The 25,193-nt window shown below is 47.5% G+C and overlaps 1 protein-coding gene across 1 annotated transcript in view; it reads left to right on the top strand.

The window, feature by feature from the left end:
* Positions 1 to 5,262: 5,262 nt before the first annotated feature.
* KDM5B (lysine demethylase 5B) overlaps positions 5,263 to 25,193 on the top strand; it is a 101,652-nt gene continuing 81,721 nt past the window's right edge. Inside the window, exons 1-5 of the mRNA XM_040424197.1 lie at positions 5,263 to 5,578; positions 18,771 to 18,848; positions 20,406 to 20,528; positions 20,661 to 20,831; positions 21,397 to 21,447. Of these exons, the coding sequence (XP_040280131.1) occupies positions 5,444 to 5,578; positions 18,771 to 18,848; positions 20,406 to 20,528; positions 20,661 to 20,831; positions 21,397 to 21,447 (558 nt within the window). The 5' untranslated portion in view covers positions 5,263 to 5,443. The remainder of the gene's footprint in view (positions 5,579 to 18,770; positions 18,849 to 20,405; positions 20,529 to 20,660; positions 20,832 to 21,396; positions 21,448 to 25,193) is intronic.

The following is a 25,193-nucleotide window of genomic DNA, read 5'->3' as shown; positions in this document are numbered from 1 at the left end:
TTTCATGCAGCGGGTTACCCGCACAGCATCCACTCGTGTGAAAGAGACCTAAGGCTACATTCACACCAACGTATTTTGTTTCCGTTCAGTTTTTTATTGCAGATTGGATGAGGACCCATTCATTTCAACAGGTCCGCAAAAAATGCAGACAGCACACTGTGTGCTATCCGCATCTATAGGTCTGTTCTGTAGCCCTACAAAAAAAAAGTAGAACAGGTCCTATACTTGTTCGTTTTGCGGACAAGGATAGGCATTGTTATAATGGATGCGCAAAAAAATAAATAAAAAAGGGGAAGGGGTGCCATATGGATGTCATCTATTTTTTTTGCGGATCCGCAATTTGCGGACTGCAAAACACATACGGTTGTGTGAATCTAGCCTAAGGCATAATACTGATGCAAAGTACCAACCAGAATACTGGTTTGTGAATGAAGCTTTAATTGAAGGGGGGGAAAAAAAAAAACAATAATAATTCTTACAGGTGTGTTTCCATGTTCAGGTTTTTATGCAGTTTTTTAAGCCACAGCCAGGAGTGTACCAAAAAAAAAAAATTATGATTTTTAGATGAGAGAGTCACGCTGCGGACTCGCAGCGCAGCTCACGTTCTGGACTTCCAGCACTGCCAGGGTTGCATATAGCATTACAGTGATTTATGATGCTATGTAACCCTTGCAGTGCTGGAATGTATTGGATAACACTGACATAATGATGTTCTGGTATACAGGATTAGCGGACACAGTATTGAGGCAACAACAAGTTCTTTTAATCAAACAAAAAGTCACCTTGCGGTGTTGGTAGTAATTCACACCATGCGGCAATTCTGCCTCGAAGAGTCCTTGTTGATAGCAGCACATACCTGTTTTCACACCAAACAGGTAGCAAGCCTTCATCCAGACACAAGGCTCCCAGATCCCAACACAGAGACCTCGTTTCTGAGCCCAGCTGCCTATTTAAGGACAGCCAGGTACTGCCAAAACCCAGACCGGCATTTAAAATCCAGTCCGGTATTTGACCTCACCTGGCTGTAAATCAGCCCAGCAGCACATGCTGGGAGGAAAATACCTGTTTTCCCAAACCAAACCTCTCACTGTGTCACAACACGAACTAACTTTCTTTCTGTGTCCGTAACGTTTTTTTTTGCTGACTGTATGCGGAGCCATTCATTACGGTCGTGCACATGACCCATAAGAGTTACACAGCATCTTAAATCACTATAATGCTATGCGACCCTGGCAGTGCTGGAAGTTCAGGACGGGTGCTGCACTGCGAGTCTGGAGAGTGACATTTACTCATCTGAAAGCAGCCTTAGGCCTCATGCACACGACAGTATTTTTTCACGGTCCACAAAACGGGGTTCCGTTGTTCCGTGATCCGCTTCCGTGTGTCTTCCTTGATTTTTGGAGGATCACCAGACATAAAAAAGAGAAAAAAAAAATCTAAGTCAAGTTTGCCTTGCAAATGATAGGAAAAAAACGGACACGGGACGCGGATGACAATCTTGTGTGCCCCGTGTTTTTTCACGGACCCATTGACTTGAATGGGTCCGCGAACCGTTGTCCGTGAAAAAAATAGGACAGGTCCTATTTTTTGGACGGACTGGAAACACGGATCACGGATGCGGATGACAAACGGTGCATTATCCGAGTTTTCAACTGACCCATTGAAAGTCAATGGGTCCGCAGAAAATCACGTAAAACGGAACAACGGACACGGAACCCAACAACGGTCGTGTGCATGAGGCCTTATCTTTGCGTTCAGGAAAAATCTCAGCATGTTCTATATTGTACGTTTTTCACACAATCCTGGCTACATAGAAGTGAATGGGGGTTGGGTGAAAAATGGAAGACATCTGGATGCAATGTGTTTTTTACTGATGTTTGCCAGGATATATAGATTGTTATTCTTCATGTGCTGAAAAAAACATGCTATCCGGAAGGAAAACACACACGCTGAATAGTGCTGAGTGAACTTCGGCATCTAAAGTTCGGGTTATCGAAGAATCGCATTATGGATTCCGCTACCACGGACCATAACGGAATTTAGAATCCATAACGCGATTCTTCAATAACCCGAACTTTAGACGCCGAACTTAAAACACAAGTTCGCTGAACGCAGTTGCTGAAAAAACTGATTGAACTTGCATACAAAACCACCAGATTTTCCCTGAACAGATCCTGACACAATCCGGACGGCTCGTGAGAAAGAGGTCTAAGGGCTGTTTCACACGAGCGGATGCCGTGCGTGGCATCCGCTCCGTGAAAGAGTGCCAAGACCCGATGCAGACTGCAGAGGCACGGAGCATTAACATGACTGATAATGCTCCGTGCCTCTCTGTGACCTCTTTACTACGAAATCACAGTTGTCACTGTGATTTCGTAGTAAAGAGATCACAGAGAGACACGGAGCATTATCAGTCATGTTAATGCTCCGTGCCTCTGCAGTCTGCATCGGGTCTTGGCACTCTTTCACGGAGCGGATGCCACGCACGGCATCCGCTCGTGTGAAACAGCCTTAAGTCCTAGAGATGAGCGAATCGTTCATTAGAGTCCCTGAGCAGCAAGAGGCTCTCCCCTGCCACTTGACTGACAGGGCCGACAATCTCACTCCCATGCCGCTGCGCAAAGGCTCTGCTACTAGTGTTGAGCGAACTTGTGTTTTAAGTTCGGCGTCTAAAGTTCGCGTTATGGATTCTAAATTCTGTTATGGTCCGTGGTAGCAGAATCCATAACGCGATTCTCCGATAACCCAAACCCAAATTTAAAACACAAGTTCGCTCAACAGTATCTGCTACTAGTGCAACAAATGTGTATGTTCCACTACTCTTATGGGTAGCGGGGCATGCACAGTTAGCTGGGCAGAGACTCCGCACTTGTGCCCAACTTGGAGCAGAGGTGCAGGTGTGAGCTGCTAAATGCCTGGCACTGTGAAGTGGAAGGAGGAACCTCTTGAGCAGTGGGGACAGCCCCTTGCTGCTCCACAACTCTGATGAATGAATTGATTCAATCATCTCTACTGAGTCCTTCTATTAGGCTAGGTCTACACGACAGCTTTTATAATGGTAGTCTATGGTGTCGCACTGCGACTGCGACACGACGGTCACAAAAAAACCATTCAAGATGTCATTGTGTAGACCTAGCCTTATACACTCACCTAAAGAATTATTAGGAACACCATACTAATACGGTGTTGGACCCCCTTTTGCCTTCAGAACTGCCTTAATTCTACGTGGCATTGATTCAACAAGGTGCTGATAGCATTCTTTAGAAATGTTGGCTCATATTGATAGGATAGCATCTTGCAGTTGATGGAGATTTGAGGGATGCACATCCAGGGCACGAAGCTCCCGTTCCACCACATCCCAAAGATGCTCTATTGGGTTGAGATCTGGTGACTGTGGGAGCCATTTTAGTACAGTGAACTCATTGTCATGTTCAAGAAACCAATTTGAAATGATTCGAGCTTTGTGACATGGTGCATTATCCTGCTGGAAGTAGCCATCAGAGGATGGGTACATGGTGGTCATGAAGGGATGGACATGGTCAGAAACAATGCTCAGGTAGCCCGTGGCATTTAAACGAAGCCCAATTGGCACTAAGGGGCCTAAAGTGTGCCCAGAAAACATCCCCCACACCATTACACCCCCACCACCAGCCTGCACAGTGGTAACAAGGCATGATGGATACATGTTCTCATTCTGTTTACGCCAAAATCTGACTCTACCATTTGAATGTCTCAACAGAAATCGAGACTCATCAGACCAGGCAACATTTTTCCGGTCTTAAACAGTCCAATTTTGGTGAGCTCGTGCAAATTGCAGCCTCTTTTTCCTATTTGTAGTGGAGATGAGTGGTACCCGCTGGGGTCTTCTGCTGTTGTAGCCCATCCGCCTCAAGGTTGTGCGTGTTGTGGCTTCACAAATGCTTTGCTGCATACCTCGGTTGTAACGAGTGGCTATTTCAGTCAACGTTGCTCTTCTATCAGCTTGAATCAGTCGGCCCATTCTCCTCTGACCTCTAGCATCCACAAGGCATTTTTGCCCACAGGACTGCTGCATACTGGATGTTTTTCCCTTTTCACACCATTCTTTGTAAACCCTAGAAATGGTTGTGCGTGAAAATCCCAGTAACTGAGCAGATTGTGAAATACTCAGACCGGCCCGTCTGGCACCAACAACCATGCCACACTCAAAATTGCTTAAATCACCTTTCTTTCCCATTCTGACATTCAGTTTGGAGTTCAGGAGATTGTCTTGACCAGGATCACACCCCTAAATGCATTGAAGAAACTGCCATGTGATTGGTTGACTAGATAATTGCATTCATGAGAAATAGAACAGGTGTTCCTAATAATTCTTTAGGTGAGTGTATATGTTCCCAGTTTAGGATCTATTTATGGCTTTGGCTTCATAAACGGCCTAAAAACACCTGCACATGTGAATGTACTAATAGCTAAATGCATGGTGCTTCCAATCCTGGCACCATTGTGACTGCCCCCTAATTTTGGTAGCCATTTTCAGTCCCAGTTGCTGTTTATCCATAGCACAGCAATAGGGCCGTAAAGCCATAGCAGTACTGTCAGCATTGCCTCCAGTGCTCTCCTGCACATAATAGAAGGAGGCACTCTGACCCGCCCAGTCCAGGCCGGAGCGCCACGCCTCCCCGATACCACGTGACTAGCTGACAAGCTCAATGTAGACAATGAACTCCCAGATGCAGCTAGTGAGAGACGCCTCTATCCCAGCCTGACGTCTCCAGCGCCCTCAACCAATCCACGGCCAGAATAAGGCTCTTTAAAAAAATAAGTCCCGGCGATGGTGTGGCAGTCAGCTGTGTACAAATCCATCCGCCCATGTAAACATAAGGAGTAGATCCCACAGTTGGAAGCTAGTTGGTGGCGGTGGTACAGATCTGTCACTTGTGCTGGGCAGACCCAGTGGAGGAGGGGTATGGCCCCATTAGAATTAGTGACTACTGACCCTACTCACTAACACTGCGGAGAATTCCAGTCGTGTGCCGAGCCCGGGGACTACTCAGTGCGCCGTGTATAGGCGCCTTCTGAAAGAAATGTTTACACACAGCCAACCAGGGACTAACTTCCCTTGTCGCCGCAGATGACGGCATTCAGCTACTGAATTTAGAATAAAGCTGGTACTGGGGTGTGCGAGTGCCACTTTTATTAATGAAACAATCGGGCATGGCCGGGTGGCAGTGTACCTGACCAGTGCCCATTGATCCGAGTACACGCTGGAACTACTTGTCTTCTGCCACCCCTACACCGCGGACGTGCACCTCTACCTTGGCTGTGCAGTCTGCGGCCTCTCGTTCTGTCGGTTGGTGCGCGTCGCCCCGCCTCCCTCGTGGACTGCACTCCCGGTGTTACCAGGGGCTTGTGTGCAGACTGTGGTCGGCGACCGCTTCCCTGACCGGGTCTGCTGCCCGGCGAGATGGAGTTCGTGCCCCCGCCGGAGTGCCCGGTGTTCGAGCCCACCAGAGAGGAGTTTGCTGACCCCTATGCCTATATCAACAAGATCCGTCCGATCGCGGAGCGCACGGGCATCTGTAAGGTCCGGCCGCCGCCGGTGAGTATGGGGGTCCGGAGAGGTCACACAAGCAGCTTGGAGACCCCCTAAGGAGCGTTGGGGGAGAAAAGATGTTGTCATGGTCTGAAGAGCTGAGGAAATGGACGCCCCCAGATTACTTTGGCTGTGTATATTTTGGGGTGCTGCTTGTGACGAGCCCCTGGAGCCGGGCTCCGGCAGCCCCTTAGTGCACGCTGAGGTGTTAACTCCCGGAAGTCTGACTGGATTTCTACCTGACCCGTTTACTTCTCTGGGGTTAGAGCCAGCTGGGGGGCACTACAGGAAGTATTCAATATGGCGCCCGAGACCCCAATCCTTTGTGTGTTCTGTGAGGGGGTGTACCGTATGATAACATGACACCGCAGCCCACTGCCTGTATGTGCTAGATTCCTGAGGAAAGTTCCCCCAAACCGGACCCCTTGTCCAAGTGGGACCCAAACGGGCAAAATGGTGGCCCAGTGAGGCAGGAGATGGCAGTGACACACTGCAGCAGTGGCCATTTCATGTGCTCATCCAGCAGCCATTGTCCAGCTGCCATGGAAGGAGTCTGGCTATCTTGGGGCAGGTTCTCCTGTTGCTGGAGCTGAAGAAGACAACTGACATGGAGGTCCTCCTCCTTGTAGTCAACTACATTAGATGGGCACATGTTCTGCCTGGATAGCCTACCATGAGGCCATGGGGCAGTGCCTTCACCTTGCCCCCATCTCTTTTGTGCTTTATTCTGGTTTCTGGTGGTGGTTCTTCTTCTCTGGTCATTGTTTTCTTCCCCCTGTCTCCTGTCTGCTAATCCCATTATACAAGGATTGAGCAAGATCACACCCTGCTGGTTGGCCATCTTTAAAACTTCTACAACCTCAACCAATACCTGGCAAGGAAATGTCACCTTATACCTTGTCCTGTCCTACAAGGCACTCCATCTTGTGTGGGGGTTTATTCCACACACATTTTGTTCCTGCCTTTCTAGTTTGATAGCGAAGATGAATTATGTGACAGTAGTTGGGTTCATAATCCCCTATGAATATATATATATATATATATATATATATATATATATATATATAATATGTTAGTGTGTGTATGTTGATGGCACGTAGAGTATTTTAATTGAGGACACGTGGATTTTTCTCCTCTCTGCTGTGTTTGTGTGTACATGGCAGGCTTCCTCTGTGATTTTTGGGGCATTATCAAGGGCATATAATATGGGCCTGTGGCAGGATTGCAGAGCAGGTTATGCTGGACTTTGGGGCTTTGTGTGTGAGCACAGACAGAAGTGCACCCTCAGCACAGGATTACTGCAGCTCCATGTTGCCATTGTAGTCTTTTAGTAGTGAATGTGAGGGCTCAGAGCTTGGCTTGCTTCTAGTTCTAGGCCCTCCATGTTTTCTGACTGACTCTCCTCCATCTTTCTCATTCAGCAGCGTCCACCATTTTACACACAAGCTGGAAGCAGCAGAGATGCTGCATGAAAAGTTCCCTGTATTGTCTGCCACCACCATCTTCATTTCACATGTGTGCACTTTGTCACCACAGCCCGTCTACCCTTTCCTCTTTAGCTTTTACCTAGCATTTTAGTGCAGTGTAGAAATTCTACACCAAAACTAGTAGGTATTGTAGTAAAGTGTGTAAAAGGATGCAGACAAAGTGACAACCTTCACATAATGCCTTCTTCTACCTATATAATCTTACATCTGAATTGTTGGTTCAGCAATTTGTAAGCCTTTTATCTCTAGTTTATTTCATAGCTAGGTTTGTTTGTATTTGCCCATTTCTGTATGTCCCATAGACTGATGTAGAAGAAGCCAAACACTTGCTCGTTAATTCTTCCATACGCACCAGTCTCTAGTCGTTCTAGGGATTTAGGGGTTCCAAGTGGTTGCATTCCCCACCAATAAGTGGGAAAACCATTAAAGGAGTGCGTACATTTCTAAAAGAGGCTATAAACAGCAATATTGGTCTCGTACAGCTATAAATTGAAGACCACCGGCTGCCCATGTATCAGTCATATAAACAGCCGTCTGGCATTTACCGTTCCGATCATGTGACTTATCCTATTGACCACTTCCTTGGACAGTCCTGATAACTGGACAGGTTTAGCGCATGGACTGGAATCCTGCAGTTACTGTTCAGCACCTGTGCCCAAGGAAGTGGTCATAAAGACAAGCCCCCAAACCGCTGTCAACTTGTGTCCTATGGACGTGAGGAATGCCAGCCCTCGGTTTACATTGCCGATGCCAGGGACTTTCACTGGGACACAACATTGAAGTTACAGTGTGGTCTTACATTTCTAATCATTAGTTGGCGTTAGGGCTCATGCACACGTACGTATTTTCTTTCCTTGTCCGTTCAGTTTTTTTGCAGACTGTATGCGGAACCACCAAAGTTACTCCGTGTGCATTCCGTTTCCTGATGTCCATTCCGCAAAAAAAAATAGAACATGTCCTCTTATTGTCCACATTACGGACAAGGACACGACTGTTCTATTGGGGGCCAGCAGTTCTGTTCTGCAAAATACGCAATGCACACGCATGTATTTTTGGCAGATCCGTTTTTTGCGTACTGTAAAATACATACGGTTGTGTGCATGAGCCCTAAATATGTCAATTTCCTAAGGGCTCTTTCACATGAGCGGATGCCGTGCGGGTAATCTGCTGCGTGAAAGACAGCCAAGCCGCACTCTGGACAGCAGAGACACGGAGCAGTAACATGACTGATAACGCTCCGTGCCTCTCTCTGATCTTTTTACTACAAAATCACAGTGACAACTTTATCTCACTGTGATTTTGTAGTAAAAAGATCACAGAGCGTTATCAGTCATGTTAGTGCTCCGTGTCTCTGCTGTCCGGAACTGGGCTTGGCAGTATTTCACGCAGCAGATTACTCGCACGGCATCCGCTCGTGTAAAAAGAGCCCTAAAACTGCCCTAATTTACATAGTGTTAAAGTGCACATGTATTGCAGTTTACAGGTCTTTTGTCAGACTTGGATTGCAACACGAAAGTGACATTCAAATGACAGATGGGGTTGGCCACTTTTTGGTTGCTCTTGACCAATGTGTATGTAAGTACATGTCACTATTATAGTCTTTGTTATGTGCTGTTTGCTACATGTCATAAGCCATGTCTGTTTCTTCTTTGCTGTCCGCATAAAGGTCTTGTCCATAAGATGGCCACTGATGGAGGGTCATGTGGCCAGACACATCACTCAGCCTCGTCCATTCGAACACTCTGCGCTTGCAGTAACCTCCAAACAGTGCAAGTGTAGATGACAGGCACATTGTATTTGAGTGGAGTCTGGTCATGTGACCCTCCGTCAGCAGCCATTTTATGGACCTAACCTCTGCGTAGACTGCACAAAAGACTTTACCAACAAGGAGTATACCTTATGAAATATAGAACAAGAAGCAGAATAGCAAAGGTTCATGCACACGACCGTATGTATTTTGCGGTCCGCAAAACACGGATCCTCAGAAAATATACATGACGTCTGACTGTGTGCATTCCATATTTTGCGGCACGGTACTGCTGGACCCTGATAGAACAGTCCTATCCTTTTCCGTAATGCAGAACACAGAAAGAAAATACGGTTGTGTGCATGAGCCCTAAGTGCGGTAAAGTCCTCTTATATACACCATCAACAGGAGCAAGAAAGTAGTCAGCCCCTCTAATTTCACTGTAGACCGTTGTCACACAACAGCTGCATAAATAACTGATAAGTGACCTTTGTGTGCCTTTAATATAGTTTGTGCATGTTTTTTTTTTTTTTTTATCCATATACCTTGTTATTTTATCATAAGAAAATATCATTAGAACAGTGCATGTATATGTGATGAATATATTCCAGAGTACTTCGGGGGGGGGGGGAAGCCACTTCTTGTTTGGCTTGCTAAGGCTAGGTTCACACGGGCGTCACGTTTTGGCTCCGGATGAGTCCCGGGTGCATTGCGGAAAACCCGCGTGAGTAGGTACGCAATTGCAGTCAGTTTTGACTGCGATTGCGTTCCGTTTTTATCGTGCGGGCGCAATGCGTTTTGCACGCACGTGATAAAAAAACTGAATGTGGTACCCAGACCCGAACTTCTTTACTGAAGTTCAGGTTTGGGTTCGGTGTTGTGTAGATGTAATTATTTTCCCTTATAACATGGTTATAAGGGAAAATAATAGCATTCTTTAGTACAGAATGCTTAGTACAAGATCAATTGAGGGTTAAATAAATAAATAAAATTAACTCGCCTCCTCCAATTGATCGCGTAGCTGCCGGTTTCCTGTTCTTTCTTCAGGACCTGTCAAAGGACCTGTGGTGACGTCACTGAGCTAATCACATGGTCCATCACCACGGTGATAGACCATGTGATGTGACGTCACCACAGGTCCTTTAGCTGGCAGCTCATGATTAAAGAAGTAAGAAGAGATCGGCAACTACGCGATCAAGAGGAGGAGGCGAGTTAAATTTTTTAACCCTCAATTGACCTTCTACTTAGCATTCTGTATTAAAGAATGCTATTATTTTCCCTTATAACCATGTTATAAGGGAAAGTAATACAGGGAATAGACTGTCATTTTAGCAACCACTTGCGGATGCTTGCGATTTTCACGCAGCTCCATTCACTTCTATGCACAATGAAAAACGCACAATATAGAGCTTCCTGCGATTTTTCACGCAACGCAGAAGTGATGCGTGAAAATCACCGCTCATGTGCACAGCCCCATTGGAGTGAATAGGTCCGGATTCAGTGTAGGTGCAATGCGTTCACCTCACGCATTGCTCCCGCGCAGAAATCTCGCCCGTGTGAAAGGGGCCTTAGTTAGAGGACCTACCATGGCTCCTGACATGTATGTTTTAGCAACTACTTGCATCCCCCATGTAATAAATATTCTTGAGCATCTATTTCCATCCTTTTATTATTCCTGCTAGAAGTAATGAATGAAGTACCAGTAGTATGCTATAGAGCTCCAGATGGGTGTTACCACTTGAGGATGTTTCCCAGCACTTTATCCAATTGGTGTCTGAATATTCAAGGACACTCCCCCCAACTTGTAACACCTATCTCTTCCTTCACTACAAACTGCTAGTGATTAATTTGTTACTTCTAGCAGGAATAATAAAGAAATGACCCAACATAGTCGTAAGAATAGGTTCTCCAGAATTATTAAATGAGGATTGCAGGTAGATGGTAAGACCTCTTTCACACTAGCAAAACGGATTGTGTCAGGATCTGTTCAGGGAAAAAATGATGGCTTACAAGTTGAGAATTCAGAGTGTGTTTTTTTCCATCAGGATTGTATCCGGATTGCAGGCTTTTTTCGCGCGCGTGAAGAACAACAATGTACCATATTTTTCGCCCTATAAGACACACTGGCCCATAAGACGCACCTAGGTTTTAGAGGACAATCAGGCCCCCAATATTAATGAGACCTCAGCTCACAGCCCCTATCAGATCCCCAATGTTAATAAGATCTCAGCTCAGACCCCAATGTGAATCACCCCCAATCAGACCTCAGATTCGAGCCCAATATAAAGAGGATCCCCAATCAGACCTCAGATGAGACCCCCATGCCTCATATCAGCCCGCAGCCATATGTGATCAGCCCCCAGCCTCAGATCACAAAATAAATAAACCACTTACTTCTCCTGCTCCTGGATGCCGCCGCTCCTCTCCGCCCACGATCTTCTTCCTCTTGCTGTTGGTTGTGCTGTGAACCGGCACGCACAGCGTGAGGTCACAGAGCGCCTTCACGCTGTGCGCAGCCACTACGCAGCTGACTGCTGAGGACCAGGAAGCGGTGAGTACAGAGCCTTCACCGCTTCCCGGTCCTCCTGTACTAATGAGCGCTTCTATAATGGAAGCGCTCATTAGTATTCACCCCATAAGACGCATATTTCCCCCACTTTGGGGGGGATAAAAGTGCGTCTTATAGGGCCAAAAATACGGTACCATCCAATCTATCTATTAGTAAAAAATACATTGCATCAGGATGTCTTCTGTTTTTCACACAAGCCCCATTCACTTCTATGGAGCTAGGGCTGCATGAAAAATTAACAATATAAAACATGCTTCAGTTTTCCCTGAGCGCAAGGATGCGGCATGAAGAACGACGCCCATGTGCACAGACCCATTGAAATGGGTGCTCTGCGTTCGCTACACGTATTGCATCCAGACAGAAAACTCGCTCATGTGAAAGCCTAAAACAGACATTTCAGGGGAGGTTACAGGTCCTCATCTAAAGTGCATAAAAATGCCACAAATTTCCCGCATTTCGGCCTAATGCATGACCACTGTTCAGCTGCACAGTCTGCAGGGAGTGTAAGTAAAGGTCCTTTTTCATGGACCGATATTCAGACTTTATTATCAGGGATTATGGGTTTGTTCATCTGGTGCTTCTGTCCTTCTGATGGCACCAACAATACTCATCTCATCAGGCAATTATTGGGAATGCTTCTGCTATCTGCACGTGGTGCAGATTTGTGTGCAGAAAATCCACAAGAAATCTGAACCAAGACCGCACCAAAAAAAGCAAACAAATCCGCACTATTTAGGGCAGTTTGGGCACGGATTTTCACTTTAACAACCCCATTGGAGTCTATACGGGAAACCACTCTACATAAGGAGTGCAATCGCAGAAACAATTGACATGCTGCAGATTTTAACCCCTTGCTGACAGAGCAATATAATTTTTGTTTTGTTTTTTACTCCCTGCCTTCTTGGAGCCATAGCTTTTTATTTTTTTTCATTTTTCTGTTCATGTAGCCGTATGGGGACTTTTATTGCATATTGTGTAGTGGGGAGCTGAAAAAAAAAAAGTAGAAATGGGTTGAAATTGTTAAAAAAAAAAAAATGTTTTTTTTTTTTTTTTACAGCATTCACTATGCTGTAAAACTGACCTGTTGTTTTCATTTGTCAGGACGATTACAGCAATACCACTTATGTATAGTTTTTTTGTTTTAGTACTGATTTAAAAAACAACTTTTCTTTTTTCTCACTGGTGGATTAGTAGCCTGGTGGCGATATCGCTGTTTCCTAATAACCGCTGTATGTTGTGATGGCATAGAAGCAGTCACATGTGCGCTGACAGCTTCTAAATCTGTGTTCGCCCCTGCATCCTGCATAACAGTACTCCCAACCACATTACTGCCCGCAGCTGCCGCCACGGCTCCTCCTAGCTCCCCATATTCATGTCTCCGCCCACCAACGTCTGAATCGGATAACAGCAAGGCAAGCACAACAGCCAGGCGGAAAAGTCTCTCCAACTCCCACACACAGAGTTTGGCCTGCAAGGAGTGAGAGAACATAGAATAGAACCAGCCCGGGTGTCCTACATAAAGGCGCTATGTCTGTCTGTCTTCTGTGGCCTGGTCCTTCCTGCCTGCCTGCAAGCTGCAGTCTTCACACTGATCTATAATAGCAGGCCTTAGGGAATAATGAGTCCTCCATAAATGAGCAACATTACATTACTATATGAACAAGTTCTGGCCCCCCTCAGTATAATGTTTCCTTGTACCCCTATACAGTATGTCACCTTGTGCACCCAATAACGTCTCCTTGTGGCTGCCCCTATACAGTATAACGTATCCTTGTGGCATCCCCCTATACAGTATAACGTCTCCCTGTGGCTGCCCCCCCACACAATATAACGTCTCCCTGTGGCTGCCTTCCCCCACACAGTATAACCTCTCCCTGTGGCTGCCTTCCCCCACACAGTATAACCTCTCCCTGTGGCTGCCTTCCCCCACACAGTATAACCTCTCCCTGTGGCTGCCTTCCCCCACACAGTATAACCTCTCCCTGTGGCTGCCTTCCCCCACACAGTATAACCTCTCCCTGTGGCTGCCTTCCCCCACACAGTATAACCTCTCCCTGTGGCTGCCTTCCCCCACACAGTATAACCTCTCCCTGTGGCTGCCTTCCCCCACACAGTATAACCTCTCCCTGTGGCTGCCTTCCCCCACACAGTATAACCTCTCCCTGTGGCTGCCTTCCCCCACACAGTATAACCTCTCCCTGTGGCTGCCTTCCCCCACACAGTATAACCTCTCCCTGTGGCTGCCCCCCCACACAGTATAACCTCTCCCTGTGGCTGCCCCCCCAACACAGTATAACCTTTCCCTGTGGCTGCCCCCCCACACAGTATAACCTCTCCCTGTGGCTGCCCCCCCAACACAGTATAACCTTTCCCTGTGGCATCCCCCACACAGTATAACCTCTCCCTGTGGCTGCCCCCCCCACACAGTATAACCTCTCCCTGTGGCTGCCCCCCCCCACACAGTATAACCTCTTCCTGTGGCTGCCCCCCCCCCCCCCACACAGTATAACCCCTCCCTGTGGCTGCCCCCCCCACAGTATAACCTCTCCCTGTGGCTGCCCCCCCACACACAGTATAACCTCTCCCTGTGGCTGCCCCCCCCCCCACACAGTATAACCTCTCCCTGTGGCTGCCCCCCCCCCCACACAGTATAACCTCTCCCTGTGGCTGCCCCCCCCCCCCCCACAGTATAACCTCTCCCTGTGGCTGCCCCCCCCCCCCCACACAGTATAACCTCTCCCTGTGGCTGCCCCCCCCCCCACACAGTATAACCTCTCCCTGTGGCTGCCCCCCCCCCCACACAGTATAACCTCTCCCTGTGGCTGCCCCCCCCCCACACAGTATAACCTCTCCCTGTGGCTGCCCCCCCCCCACACAGTATAACCTCTCCCTGTGGCTGCCCCCCCCCCCCACACAGTATAACCTCTCCCTGTGGCTGCCCCCCCCCCCCCACACAGTATAACCTCTCCCTGTGGCTGCCCCCCCCCCCCACACAGTATAACCTCTCCCTGTGGCTGCCCCCCCCCCCCACACAGTATAACCTCTCCCTGTGGCTGCCCCCCCCCACACAGTATAACCTCTCCCTGTGGCTGCCCCCCCCCCCCACACAGTATAACCTCTCCCTGTGGCTGCCCCCCCCCCCACACAGTATAACCTCTCCCTGTGGCTGCCCCCCCCCCCCACACAGTATAACCTCTCCCTGTGGCTGCCCCCCCCCCCCCCACACAGTATAACCTCTCCCTGTGGCTGCCCCCCCCCCCCCCACACAGTATAACCCCTCCCTGTGGCTGCCCCCCCCCCCCCCACACAGTATAACCTCTCCCTGTGGCTGCCCCCCCCCCCCACACAGTATAACCTCTCCCTGTGGCTGCCCCCCCCCCCACACAGTATAACCTCTCCCTGTGGCTGCCCCCCCCCCCACACAGTATAACCTCTCCCTGTGGCTGCCCCCCCCCCCACACAGTATAACCTCTCCCTGTGGCTGCCCCCCCCCCCACACAGTATAACCTCTCCCTGTGGCTGCCCCCCCCCCCACACAGTATAACCTCTCCCTGTGGCTGCCCCCCCCACAGTATAACCTCTCCCTGTGGCTGCCCCCCCCCCCCACACACAGTATAACGTCTCCTTGTGGTTTTTTTCCCTTTTAAATGGGTATTTATCGTGACACATATCGTTATCGCGATATATATCGTTATTGCGATACATTTCCTAATATAGTTATCGTCTGAATATTTTTTATATCGCCCAACTCTGCATACAGCATCCTGAATCCTGACCGCTTCATTTCAATGGATGGAAGCACTTGAGCATTGCTTTTCACGGAATATCTTCTCGTTCAGGAGAAATCGCAGCATGTTCTGTAACGTGCGTTTTTCACGCAGCCCTAGCCCATAGAAATGAATGGCACTGCAGGGAAAACTGAAGGCATTTTGGATGCAATTTTTTAACTGATGTTTGCTAGATGTTGGGTGTTCTTCAGTTTTTCTTCACATACGTGAAAAATGCATCAAAAACGGTTTGCGTGTTTTCTGCAAATGTAAATTTTTTTTTTTTTTGCGTGGATACAAATTGAAGGAAAAAAATGTCTAGGGAAAAACAAGTTCTGTATCTCTTGTGTGAAAGAGGCCTTAGGAAATGTGATGACTGGTCAGGTGATTGTGGTCATGTTTACTCATTTATTGCTCGCAATCCAGACTGTAAATCGTCAGGGGAGTGTGCAAGGCATCAGCTCTTCTGTTCTGTAGTGAATGATACCTCTGGACCCTGGCATATGTTAGAAAGGACAAGGCTGATGGACCACCCCTTTTTTCATTCTGCTTTCAGCAGATAGGGCTGATTCATATGACCACAAATGGTCCGGAAACACAGTCCACCGCATCTCCAGGACCGTACGTGGATCATCTATGTCAGTACAGTAGACCTGCAGTCAGTTCTGGTCAGGGGGTCCATGAACGGTCCGGGAGATGTGGCTTACGCAAGGACTGTGTTTCCTGGACCATCCGCGGTCATATGACATAGCTCTAAGTTAGTAGTTTAGAATAATAAGCTGTGGTCGTGTCTAACAAAAGCTGTGAGCAAAAGAAAAATAAGCGCAGCTCACCCGAAGACAGATGGTGTGAATAGAGTCCTTGGCCAATGTATGGCCGCACAAATCCTTCCCCGGACCTCAGGTATAGAATATCTTCTAGAACAGTGGTGCCCAACCATTTTTCGTCTGAGGGCCGCACTAGACATGATATAAATTTTGCGGGCTAGAAACACGTAGCTTTGCCAGAAAGAATTTTAAACACTGTGGGCATTACCCCTGTCAAAGGGGGCCCATGTGGGCATTACCCCTGTCAAAGGGGGCCCATGTGGGCATTACCCCTGTCAAAGGGGGCCCATGTGGGCATTACCCCTGTCAAAGGGGGCCCATGTGGGCTTTATTACTGTAAAGGGGCCACTCTCTCTACTGCCAGCCACAGCGCAGACCACCGCTACCAGTGTCACAATTCCAACCAAGAACAAGGAACACCACTCATGTCCTGGCTAGGGCTGCACGATAAATCGAAAAAATAATCGAATCGCGATAATCGGCAAATGCGAAATGGCGATTTGGCCGACCCGAAAATGCCGCGATTATATATGAAGGGGCCCCGCACACATAACTGGCTTTGCGTGTAAAGTATTTTACTAGTGTGTGAAACAATCTCTCTCTCTCCTTTTGATAACAGGTCCAGCCTCTGTACTCACTGTCACGATGAATGCAATGCACTGCAGCTAACGGCAGCTAGCGGGCCGGCCGGCGCGTGACTGACGTCACTTAGTAACGCTCCTGCTTCCTGAAGTGGGAGGAGCGTTACTAAGTGACCCGCTAGCTGCCGCTCGCTGCAGTGCATTCATAGTGACAGTGAGTAACAGAGGCGGCCATGTTATCAATAGGAGAGAGATTGTTTCACACACTAGTAAAATACTTAACACAAAGCCAGTTATGTGTGCAGTTTAGGACACATAGGGCCATGAGGGGGACCAGCATAAGATGCTATGTCTTATGCTGCCCCCCCCTCATGGCCCTATGTGTCATAGCACACATCCCCCATAACAGTGCCATCCACAGGTCCCCATAAGTGTCCTCCACAGATCCCCCATAACAGCGTCCTCCACAGATACCCGATATAACACTGTCCTCCACAGATCCCCCATATAACAGCGTCCTCCACAGATACCCGATATAACACTGTCCTCCACAGATCCCCCATATAACAGCGTCCTCCACAGATCCCCCATATAACAGCGTCCTCCACAGATCCCCCATATAACAGCGTCCTCCACAGATCCCCCATATAACAGCGTCCTCCACAGATCCCCCATATAACAGCGTCCTCCACAGATCCCCCATATAACAGCGTCCTCCACAGATCCCCCATATAACAGCGTCCTCCACAGATCCCCCATATAACAGCGTCCTCCACAGATCCCCCATATAACAGCGTCCTCCACAGATCCCCCATATAACAGCGTCCTCCACAGATCCCCCATATAACAGCGTCCTCCACAGATCCCCCATATAACAGCGTCCTCCACAGATCCCCCATATAACAGCGTCCTCCACAGATCCCCCATATAACAGCGTCCTCCACAGATCCCCCATATAACAGCGTCCTCCACAGATCCCCCATATAACAGCGTCCTCCACAGATCCCCCATATAACAGCGTCCTCCACAGATCCCCCATATAACAGCGTCCTCCACAGATCCCCCATATAACAGCGTCCTCCACAGATCCCCCATATAACAGCGTCCTCCACAGATCCCCCATATAACAGCGTCCTCCACAGATCCCCCATATAACAGCGTCCTCCACAGATCCCCCACAAAACAGCGTCCTCCACAGATCCCCCACAAAACAGCGTCCTCCACAGATCCCCCACAAAACACAGCGTCCTCCACAGATCCCCCCACAACACAGCGTCCTCCATAGATCCCCCACAACACAGCGTCCTCCACAGATCCCCCATAACTATGTCATACCCAGCCGCGTCAGCGGCTCATATGGGAAAATCCAAGCAAATAGACCTCTAGCACAATTCCCTTAAAATATTGCATCGCACATCGTTATCGCAATTTTTAGGGCCCTAATCGCAATCGCACAAAATTCCCATATCGTGCAGCCCTAGTCCTGGCCTTCCCAAGCAACAAGGAGGGGTTCCCTTCTTACCCCTCAAAGGCATGTACTGCTGAACCTGCTGCCACATGGACACCACTGGCCCTTCAGGATATAAACCAACTCTCCTCACTAAGGTACCAGCAACACTCACAGGGGGCAGCCCTCCTGAAACCACATTGCTCACACACAGACCACTGTCGCCTGTGCCCGCCATTAAGCAGTAAGGTGGTCAGCCCTTCCTTCCTCCGCATGTAGCAGCGCACACATCCAAACATAGCAGTTGCCGTTACAAACAACTACTGGGCAACGGGAACTTGTTACACTTACATTCGTTTCCTGAGTTACCTTGATGTTTAGAATGGAGATTCAGCACTGCGCCACAGCAGCCGCCCAGGTGTGTGGCTTGTTCTCCTTCCTCTTCCACTGTGCGCAAGCTCCGCCTCTGGTCATTGCGCGGGCCGCATGACACTGCTTCGCGGGGCCGGATGTGGCCCGCAGGCCGTAGGTTGGGCAGAAGAATAGAGTAATCCAGCGCTGCAATGAATAAAACTCCAGCTGACGTGTTTCGCACGTGTAGTCCTTACTCGTAGCTCAAAAACTGTGACATTGTTCCAGCAGTGGGTTGGGTTTGAGACTGCGGGTGGATTGGTTTATGTACAGATTGCAGGAAATCAATTTCTTGTTTGGGGAAAGATACAGTAAAAGAATGAACTAGATTTAATGTTCTTTATCACTTGTGTTTTTTGCAGGACTGGCAACCTCCATTTGCTTGTGATGTTGATAAACTTCACTTCACCCCACGTATCCAAAGACTTAATGAACTTGAGGTAATGTGGTTGGCTATTTAATTATAATCTCACATTGGTGTAATCACTCCATTCCATTATTATCCATTCTATTTAAAGGACTATTCCGCACATTACAGGTTATGGTATATTGCTAGGATAAGCTGTCTTACCCCCACCTATCCTAAAGCGAAGTCTTCCATATCTAGAACTCAAAAAGCCCTTTGAAGGAAATGTGTCACCAAAATTTTTATCTGCCAGTTAAAACCAGATAGCAACACACATCCTTTTTATCTACGGTAATCTGATTTTATTTTCTGATTACAGATTTATTTATTTCCTGAATGTGATTATGGGGGTTGCCATCTTGCCTGAGCTGTTCTTAACCGCGTTAAAACAGCATTAAGGGCTCTTTCACACCTGCGTTCTTTTCTTCCGGCATAGAGTTCCGTCGTCGGGGCTCTATGCCGGAAGAATCCTGATCAGGATTATCCCCATGCATTCTGAATGGAGAGAAATCCGTTCAGGATGCATCAGGATGTCTTCAGTTCCAGAACGGAACGTTTTTTTGGCCGGAGAAAATACCGCAGCATGCTGCGCTTTTTGCTCCGGCCAAAAATCCGGAACACTTGCTGCAAGGCCGAATCCGGAATTAATGCCCATTGAAAGGCATTGATCCGGATCCGGCCTTAAGCTAAATGTCATTTCGGCGCATTGCCGGAGCCGACATTTAGCTTTTTCTGAATGGTTACCATGGCTGCCGGGACGCTAAAGTCCTGTTTGCCATGGTAAAGTGTAGTGGGGAGCGGGGGAGCAGCATACTTACCGTCCGTGCGGCTCCCGGGGCGCTCCAGAGTGACGTCAGGGCGCCCCAAGCGCATGGATCATGTGATCGCATTGGACACGTCATCCATGCGCATGGGGCGCTCTGACGTCATTCTGGAGCGCCCCGGGAGCCGCACGAACTGTAAGTATACTGCTCCCCCGCTCCTACTATGGCAACCAGGACTTTAATAGCGTCCTGGCTGCCATAGTAACACTGAAAGCATTTTGAAGACGGTTCCGTCTTCAAATGCTTTCAGTTCACTTGCGTTTTTCCGGATCCGGAGTGTAATTCCGGCAAGTGGAGTGCACGCCGGATCCGGACAACGCAAGTGTGAAAGAGCCCTAAGAAAAATTGCTTTACGGCAGCCCAGTGGGCCAGAGACACAATGTTCAAGATGGGCCACTATAGACTTTTATGGGAGAGTTTTCCGGGCATAGTGTGTGACCTGTGCAGAGGTCATTGTACAAGGAAGGAATAGATGAACTGTACCAATCGCCTATTGGGATTGCTGGATCCTGTCTTATCTATACACAGGTGATATCACTACAGGCAGGTTTAGAATAATATATAACTGCGGTCAAAAGTACAGACCCAAGAAGGGCCAGCGCGAAAACTGCAGGACAGTGACATGGAAAATTAAAAATAACATTAAAAATTATTAAAAAATATGTTCAACATAAAAACAGGAATTTAACAATAGGTCCTTTTCTGATGACACCTTTCCTTTAAGTCAAAAGACAATAGTGATCTTATTAGTGTGTTGTTACCCTCAGGCACAAACCAGGGTGAAGTTGAATTTCTTGGATCAGATTGCCAAGTTTTGGGAACTGCAGGGATGTACTCTGAAAATACCTCATGTTGAACGGAAAATACTGGATTTATTTCTTCTAAACAAGGTGAGAAAATACATGGCATGAATTGGCTAGGATCAGCAAGACTTGCCTTCTGGAGGGTGGCAGTTTACATATTTGAGGAGCAGCAGTCTTTTTTTTTTGTTCAAGGCTTCTTGTATTTTCTTTTCATTACAGTTGGTGGCTGAAGAAGGCGGTTTTGATTTGGTCTGCAGAGAGAGAAAATGGACTAAGATTGCTGTAAACATGGGCTTTTCAACCGGAAAAGCTATTGGGTCTCATATTCGGGGCCATTACGAGCGTATCCTGTACCCCTACAACTTGTTTCAGTCTAGATCTAGTTTATTGGTAAGCATCACATTTTTTTCTTTACATAGACCCTATAGACGAGCGGCATTCTCCGCATCCATAGGGCGTAAGATGGCAGCAGTCATATAATTTACTCACAGGACTCCTTCCTTGGCTCTCCTTTGCAGCATCTATTTGTGTGCAAATGTGGAATGGTAACATAATGTGTCTAGTGCATGTGCGGATACAGGCAGCAAGGGAAAGCAAAGTATGCGATCATGAGTGTAAATCACATGACTGCTGCCATCTTGCATCCTGTGGACCAGGAGACTGCCACTCTCAGGTGTTTACATATCCCAACCATGGGTGGCACAGAGCTAAGGGTAAAGTAATAGGACAAATAAACCTGTAAGAAAATGTCACTATAAAGCAGCTATTCCCTTTTAATGTTTTTTGCCTGCTTCTTCCCCCAATGCCTCTTCGTAATGATGTAAAATAGATTTCCGGTGCCTACTGCATTCAGTTTATTTGTTACTTGCTTAGCTTCAGCAAACTGTCTTATTTTTGTCGTTTCCATTTCAATATGTCACTTTGGTGAAATAATTTTCTATCCTTTGGACATTAGGCTCCAGAGTCCTGCACCAAATTGTTCACTGATGATATCTGCTCAGATAAGGTATTGAAAATATGAATTGTTTCCTGTTTGTTTTCTCATGTTATAAAGTATGTACATTTTGAACTAGCAGCTTATTTATTTTACAGTCGCTTTTGTGTATTATAATGTAATAAAACATTCAATGCATTTCATGCCAGAATCAGATATGTATTTGGGATTGAAGAGTTTTATGTGCCCGTGTCTACACCCCATGCTCATGTGTGCCAGCAGTCCAGTATTATCAAAGGAGCTTGTGAGAGCGCTTCCTTACCTGAACAGAATAGCCCAAACTGGGAAAGACAGAGATGTAAAAACAAAACATTTAGGTAGATGTCATTGGAGGACACAGACAAGACCAAGAGACTTTCAAAAGTAATTCCAAGGGTGGGGAAAAAATAGAGAAGGATGGCCTTTATCGTCATAAAGCTTGACGAAGGAGGATTTATAGGAAAGCGCCGCCAGCAAAAATATCTGCCTTGTAGGAAAGGAAACAAACACAAGCATCTTGAAAAGGCTCAAAGGGGGGATAGTTGGAGAAGCCTAGAGCAGTGGTGGCGAACCTATGTTACACGTGCCAGAGGGGGCATGCAGCGCCCTCACTGTGGGCACATGCGCAAGGCCGGATTATAGGCAGGCCTGTACTGGCAAGCTGGGGGCCGGCCAGTCCGCTCTTTAAATGTGAGGCACAGTGGCGCGGCATGCCTGTGTGTGGGCCATTAATATTGCCTTGTGCAGGAAGGAGTGCTCATGTCAGCACATTAGACACTCTGCTGCGCTTCTAGCTCTCCCCCCTACCCCCTGCAGCCTCAGCGTACGATGGACTCCCATACGATTTGGGACCCCTGAGTTGACATAGGCAGGCCTCAGCCGACACTCTGCTGCGCTTCTGGCTCTACCCCCTACCCCCTGCAGCCTCAGCGTACGATGGACTCCCATTCACTTTGGGACCCCTGAGTTGACATAGGCAGGCCTCAGCCCTGATATGGACTACATATTATGGAGATACTCCCTTGGAGGATGTATGTAAGGAGATGAGCTATGTAATATACTGCCCTGTACATGAATGATGTATATATGAATGTTGTAAGGAGGTGAACTATGTATTCTACTGCCCTATATATATGGTTGATGCTTAGGAGGTGATTAGCTATGGCAGGTGTGAAATTGAGCATAGGCATCCATCTCAATGGCTGAGACTTTAAGAAAAAGGACTCTCGTGCACTAATTGGAGTCATGAGCGGCCATAGGATGGAGTGAATCTTCTACTGAAGGATCAATTGCTTCTCTGGCAGAAGAAAGACTCTTTAACAAGTTCAGCTTCCTATATTACTGATCCGAAAAAGACATTGAGGCTGGTGTGGTAGGTTGTATGCTTAGCAAGATGGGATACTGGAGGATCTGCAATGGGAAAAGAGGATCACTTTTTGATTAAATCCTCCTGAAGTGGATAAAGTGGCTCCATACCCTTAGGCTTGGAGAAATGTCTGTCAGAAAAATTCCACTGTTTGGTAAGGTAGAAATCAAAATGTTTGATCTGGGAAGTATTTCGGATATTGATGAGCACTGAAACAATAACCCTTCTTCGGAAGAGGCTTCCATGTCTTTAACCTAATAGTGACCCAAAAGCTAACACACTCAGGAAAAGCAGAGAAGACTTAGGCTGACTAGGGCAGATCATACCTGGTCTGCAGCAGAGAGGTAAGATAAGTTGGAGAGATGCTGATGCCAAGAGAGAGTGCAGATGTGGAGTCACCAGGAGCAAGAGAAGAGCCAGGCAGTGGCAAGGCGGCCGGAGCAGGTAGAAGAGATACTCTATGCCCCACCTCCTGAGTTTGGGCCTAGCCAGCAAGGAATCCAGGGTGTATAGTCAGGGGCCCTGAATACCCAGCTCCAGCATGGTGGAGAGCAGTGAGAGAATGGAATGTGGCTGAAGCATCCAGGTGGACTAGAGGCAGGTAAAAAGCAGTGTGGAGATGGTGCAGGGGGGGGGCTATGGAAGGTTAACTCCAACTTCTTCCACCATAGTTTCCCTAACAGGCAAAGGGGAAGGGGGAGGCATCTACCCCTCTAACATCTTGTGTCCCCCATCCAGCCCAGTCACTTCAGCATGCTGCCACTTGTAAATGGAAGCCACCCAGGAAAAATGATAGCAGACCTGCAAACCAGATGTATCTGCCTCCTACAGACAGTAAGCTAAAACTGTTTTAGCTTAGTCCCTGTAGGAAAGGTATAGTTGGTGGGGGGGCGCTAAAACTTTTTAATTAGTGTCTGACTTCTAGACGCAGCGATTGTACCTATTGTCTTGCTTGTGTCCCAAGAAATATAAGAAATATTTTGCAGCATCCTTTCGAAGAACTGTGGTATTACCACTATGGATTTATGAATTCGTTACAAGGTGAGGATGTGTCATTGCACACTCACTATTCAATAAGCTCTGCCAGTATCAGTCTGCGTAGTGACAACCCTTTGGTTAGGGAAATGGTAACACCCACTTCGCAATTTATTCTTATCTTTCTCAGTGGAATAACAATCGAACGACACAACAGTTATAAGAAAGTACTCAAGAATTATTTTACGAGGAATACAAGTATTCTCTAAAACATGTCAGGAGAGTCTACAGTAGGCTCAACCTGCGTCCCTCCAGCTGTTGTAAAACTACAACTCCCACAATGCCCTGCTGTAGGCTGTCCGGGCATGCTGGGAGTTGTAGTTTTGCAACAGCTGTAGGGCCGCAGGTTGAGCATGCCTGGTCTACAGGTTCTTTTTACATTCTAAGGTTGGTTTCACACTGGCGTTGCGGAAAAATGTGCGTGTGCGTTGCGGGAACACCCGCGATGTTTCTGCGCGAGTGCAAAACATTGTAATGCGTTTTGCACGCGCGGGAGAAAAATCGCGCATGTTTGGTACCCAAACCCGAACTTCACAGAAGTTCGGGCTTGGGATCAGTGTTCTGTAGATTGTATTTTCCCTTATAACATGGTTATAAGGGAAAATAATAGCATTCTGAATGCAAAGTAAAACAGCGCTGGAGGGGTTAAAAAAACAACAAAAAACATTTAACTCGCCTTAGTCCACTTGATCGCGGCCCGGCATCTCCTTCTGTCTCCTTTGCTGAACAGGACCTGTGGTGAGCATTAAGTAAAGTTACAGGACCTTTGATGTCACTCCGGTCATCACATGATCCATCACCATAGTAAAAGATCATGTGACGTACCATGTTATGACCGGAGTGACGTCATCAAAGGTCCTGTAACTGTACTTAATGCTCACCACAGGTCCTGTTCAACAAAAGAGACAGAAGGAGATGCCGGCTACACGATCAAGTGGACTAAGGTGAGTTAAATTATTATTATTATTATTTTTTTTTTTTTTTAACCCCTCCAGCCCTATTTTACTTTGCATTCTGTATTCAGAATGCTATTTTCCCTTATAACCATGTTATAAGGGAAAATAATAATGATCGGATCTCCATCCCGATCGTCTCCTAGCAACCGTGCGTGAAAATCGCACCACATCCACACTTGCTTGCGGATGCTTGCGATTTTCACGCAACCCCATTCACTTCTATGGGGCCTGCGTTGCGTGGAAAACGCAGAATATAGAGCATGCTGCGATTTTCACGCAACGCATAAGTGATGCGTGAAAATCACCGCTCATGTGAACAGCCCATAGAAATGAATGGGTCGGTATTCAGTGCGGGTGCAATGCGTTCACCTCACGCATCCGCGCGGAATACTCGCCCGTGTGAAAGGGGCCTAATAGCATGG

The sequence above is a fragment of the Bufo bufo genome, chromosome 3 (genome assembly GCF_905171765.1).
Source record: "Bufo bufo chromosome 3, aBufBuf1.1, whole genome shotgun sequence".
In the NCBI taxonomy this organism is placed as follows: Eukaryota; Metazoa; Chordata; class Amphibia; order Anura; family Bufonidae; genus Bufo; species Bufo bufo.
The sequence above is the reverse complement of the archived record's forward strand: the minus strand, read 5'-3'. Positions and strand labels throughout refer to the sequence as shown.